The sequence below is a fragment of the Engystomops pustulosus genome, chromosome 6 (assembly GCF_040894005.1).
Source record: "Engystomops pustulosus chromosome 6, aEngPut4.maternal, whole genome shotgun sequence".
Taxonomy (NCBI): domain Eukaryota; kingdom Metazoa; phylum Chordata; class Amphibia; order Anura; family Leptodactylidae; genus Engystomops; species Engystomops pustulosus.
In genome coordinates this window covers 9194657-9198616 of record NC_092416.1, presented here as the reverse complement: position 1 = coordinate 9198616, position 3960 = coordinate 9194657, and the positions used below count along the sequence as shown (strand labels likewise).

The 3960-nt window shown below is 38.6% G+C and overlaps 1 protein-coding gene across 1 annotated transcript; it reads right to left on the bottom strand.

Annotated features, from left to right (window-relative positions):
- Nucleotides 1-2636: 2636 nt before the first annotated feature.
- Nucleotides 2637-3581, bottom strand: LOC140065829 (formyl peptide receptor 2-like). Its single transcript, XM_072113384.1, has one exon. The coding sequence runs from the start codon at nucleotides 3546-3548 to the stop codon at nucleotides 2637-2639; it is 912 nt and encodes a 303-aa protein (XP_071969485.1). The 5' UTR covers nucleotides 3549-3581.
- Between the last annotated feature and the right edge of the window lie 379 nt (nucleotides 3582-3960).

Genomic DNA, 3960 nt, shown 5'->3' with positions numbered 1-3960 from the left:
TCTGACCTCTGGCATCAACAAGGCATTTCCGCCCACAGAACTGCCGCTCACTGGATGTTTTTTCTATTTCGGACCATTCTCTGTAAACCCTAGAGATGGTTGTGCGTGAAAATCCCAGTAGATCAGCAGTTTCTGAAATATTCAGACCAGCCCTTCTGTCACCAACAACCATGCCACGTTCAAAGGCCACACATCACCTTTCTTCCCCATACCGATGCTCGGTTTGAACTGCAGGAGATTGTCTTGACCATGTCTACATGCCTAAATGCACTGAGTTGCCGCCATGTGATTGGCTGATTAGAAATTTAGTGTTAACGAGCAGTTGGACAGGTGTACCTAATAAAGTGGCTGGTGAGTGTACATAGTCAGGAGACTGTAGAGGACATAATCCTAAATAGATAGAACCTGTAAAGGACTTTCCTAAAGACATAAATCTCCCAGAATTCCCTTCCTTCATCCTAATAAAAATGCACGGAAGTCAGAATGTCTATTACATACAGAAGGTATACAATGTATATAAGAACTACAGTGACCTTGATAGGGCACAGGCGATAGTGAGACGACTCTGCTGGCTGTAACCAAGTCTACAAAACAAAGCTGTAGAGTGATATCAATGGGTTAAACTCCTGTAACTGTGACTATTCAGGTGAAAAAGAAAACCTGGAGTTACCAAGATGCCACATGGTGCCTTGGTAAACCCGTTCAAGGTGAAGGTACCTCTTTTTTTTTGGCTTTACATTTTGTACTCCCCACCTACCACAAGCCGTATACAGTATATATAAGGGCTTGTTATATGCAAGACATTTTTTTTTCAAGTGCCATCCTTTAACCCTTTGACGACCTGGCCCTTTTTTGTTTTTTCTTTTCCATTTTTCACTTCCCACCTTCAAAAATCTATAACTTTTTTATTTTTCCATGTACAGAGCTGTGCAAGGGCCTGTTTTCTGCGTGACCAATTGCACTTCATACTGACGGTATAAGCATGAGGGTTTTCTTGTGGGCTTGAAATTTTGGCTTTCACTGTGCGCGCTAAATGACATGTCTACTTAATTATTTGGGTCAGTGTGATCACGGGGATACAAAATTTGTATAGGTTTTATAATGTTTTCATACATTCACAAAAATTAAAACCTTCTGTACAAAAACTTTCTGGCGCTAATAACTTTTTCATACTTCGGTGTACGGAGCTGCAGTTTGGGTTAGGTTTTTTTAATTTTTTTTTTAACTTTTTTACTTTTACTATTTTTCAGACCCCCTATTAACCCTGGGTTGTCGGATTGATCCTACCATAAACTGCCATACTACAGTATGGCATTATATAAGAATTTTCCTCCTCTTTCAGAAGACCGAGGCTGTCATGGCGCCCAATCGCCATTCCCCGAGATCACAGCGAACACCAAATTTTTATAGTTTGTTTTTGGATTAATAACATTGATACCATTTTGGAAACTATACAACCTTTTGATCATTTTTTATTTGAATTTTATTGGAGGCGAAAGGGTAAAAAAGTGGCAATTCGGACATTAATGCACTTTTTTTTCCTTTTAGTTGGTCACCACCAGGAATAATGGCAACGTGGTAATAGCTAATCTCTTTATGATTGTACTTTTTTTAATTTATTATTATAATTTTACCTTAATTTAATTAAAAAATATTTTTCATATTTTTTTAACAACATTTAATTTTTTTTTAAATGGTTTCCGCCCCCCCCCCCAAAGGTGCTTGAACTGTAGGGGGTCTGATCTCTTAAACGATATACTGTAATAGGACTATATTACCGTATATTGTAGATATTACTGTCTATGTTATTATTATATATATATATATATACGTATATATATATATATATATATATATATATATATATATATATATATATATATAGACACCATCATATTCTACTTTTTATTGTAATTTTATTTAATTAAAAAATATTTAAAATATTTTTTAAAACATCTAACATTTTTTTAAATTATTTCAGCCCCCCCCCCCCAAAGCTGCTTGAACTGTAGGGGGTCTAATCTCTTAAACCACTGATTTTCAACCAGTGTCGGGTGTGCCACGGGGAAAGTTTCCCAAACTATGGTGCCCCCTGTGTTTTGTTTCCCGGCAGTGCGCAGCGATGCGCAGTCACGGCTTCTTACAATGTAGGAGACGTGTACAATAACACATGCGCAAGCTTTGAACCTCGGGCGACAAAATTACATCACCGAGGCCGGCGCATCATCCGGAGAGCGGAGAGACTCTCGCATTTGCCCACCGCCAAGGTAATGCCCACCAATAATGCTGACTATATGAGCTTTTGCCTGAGTATATGAACTGTTGGCAGAATACTCAGCATATGAGCTGGTACTTGTAGTACTCCGGCAGTATACTGTGTTACAGTTTGTCTCAGAATGACTGTATTATAGAAATACAAATTACAGCTGTGGGTTCTTTTAATCGACTCCCAGCTGTCGTTCTGCCCACCAATTATGTCACCAAGAGCAATGTCTATCATTTAAAGATGGCGGCCTCAAACATTTGACTGTGGCACCAAACAGGTCTACCAAACAGGCCTGGTCCTTGATTCCTCTCCATACTCTCCTTTACCGACTGACTTAAATTTACTTTGGGTTAAGGACTTTGTGAAGGAGTTAAACATGAGTAGTGGGGCTTAATTCATGATCTTCTTCTTCATAAGGCTCATTAGGAGGTTCACTTAAGGCTTTTTCAAGTCTGAAGGGAATGGATCTCAGGAAGCCATGTCTAAAATCGTTAGCCATGAAAACATAAATGATTGGATTGATACAACTGTTAAGACAAGCCAGGATGAGAAAGACAGAACTGAATGCAAGGTATCGTAACATACCATCAGAAGATATAAAACACCTGGCTATTAGTGGACGGAGGAGGTAAGGAAACCAGCAGATGAAGAAACACAATATAACAGCGGTGATGATCCTGTAGGGTCTCTGAGATCTCTGGGGTCTTTTACTTTTCTTAAGTTTGAAGGCAATGGTGACATAACTGGTGAAGATAATGATAAAAGGGATCACGAAGAGAACAACCAACCTGGTCAGGTCAATGATCAGCTCTATATCATAGCTATCATCATGAACACAAAATACTGAAAAGTAAAAAATTAATCCAATCCAAATAAAACTCATCGCCCAGATAATTCCTGCAGTGATTCTCACTAGTTTCTGTGTCCTATGGATTTTAGCCCAAAATGGCCACATGACCGATACCCAGCGATCAATACTCATGGCCGTCAGAAAAAAAACACTGGCGCTCATGTTTATATTTAACAGAAGTCTGTACAATGTGCAGAAAATTTCTGATGATGGTGACGAGGAACACAATGTACCAGAAGCCCAATGTACAATTAGCAGAGGAAGAGACAAACAGCACAGGAGGTCAGTGATGGCCAAGTGCAGGAACCACACGGCACTGATTGTCTTCTTCATCCTGAATCCGGCAATCCAGATGACCAATCCATTCCCGATAATCCCAAGGATGAGAATGATGCTGTATAATGTGATAGATGCCTTTGCCAAAATCACCATTTCAACTGTATTCCTGTCAAGAATGTGAATCGTCTCGTGGTCTTCGTAAAATGACCTTAAAAGATTAGAAGACGTGATAAGAAAGATGTTCGTGAAAATTGAACACAACTTTTTGCGTGTTATGTTTATCCTTTTATAAATAACAGTTTAATTGTCTTTGCCAGAAAACATTGGCAAAGAAGTTGATCCCTGTCTTGACATTAACAGCTTAAAGGTGGGGACCAGTATAGAAGCAGTGAGGGTGTATGGGTGCTAGAACATACATATACATACATATCAGAACAGTACAGTCTAGATTCTAGAACATACATATACATACATATTGGAACAGTACAGTCTAGATTCTAGAACATATATATACATACATATCTGAACAGTACAGTGTAGATTCTAGAACATACATATACATACA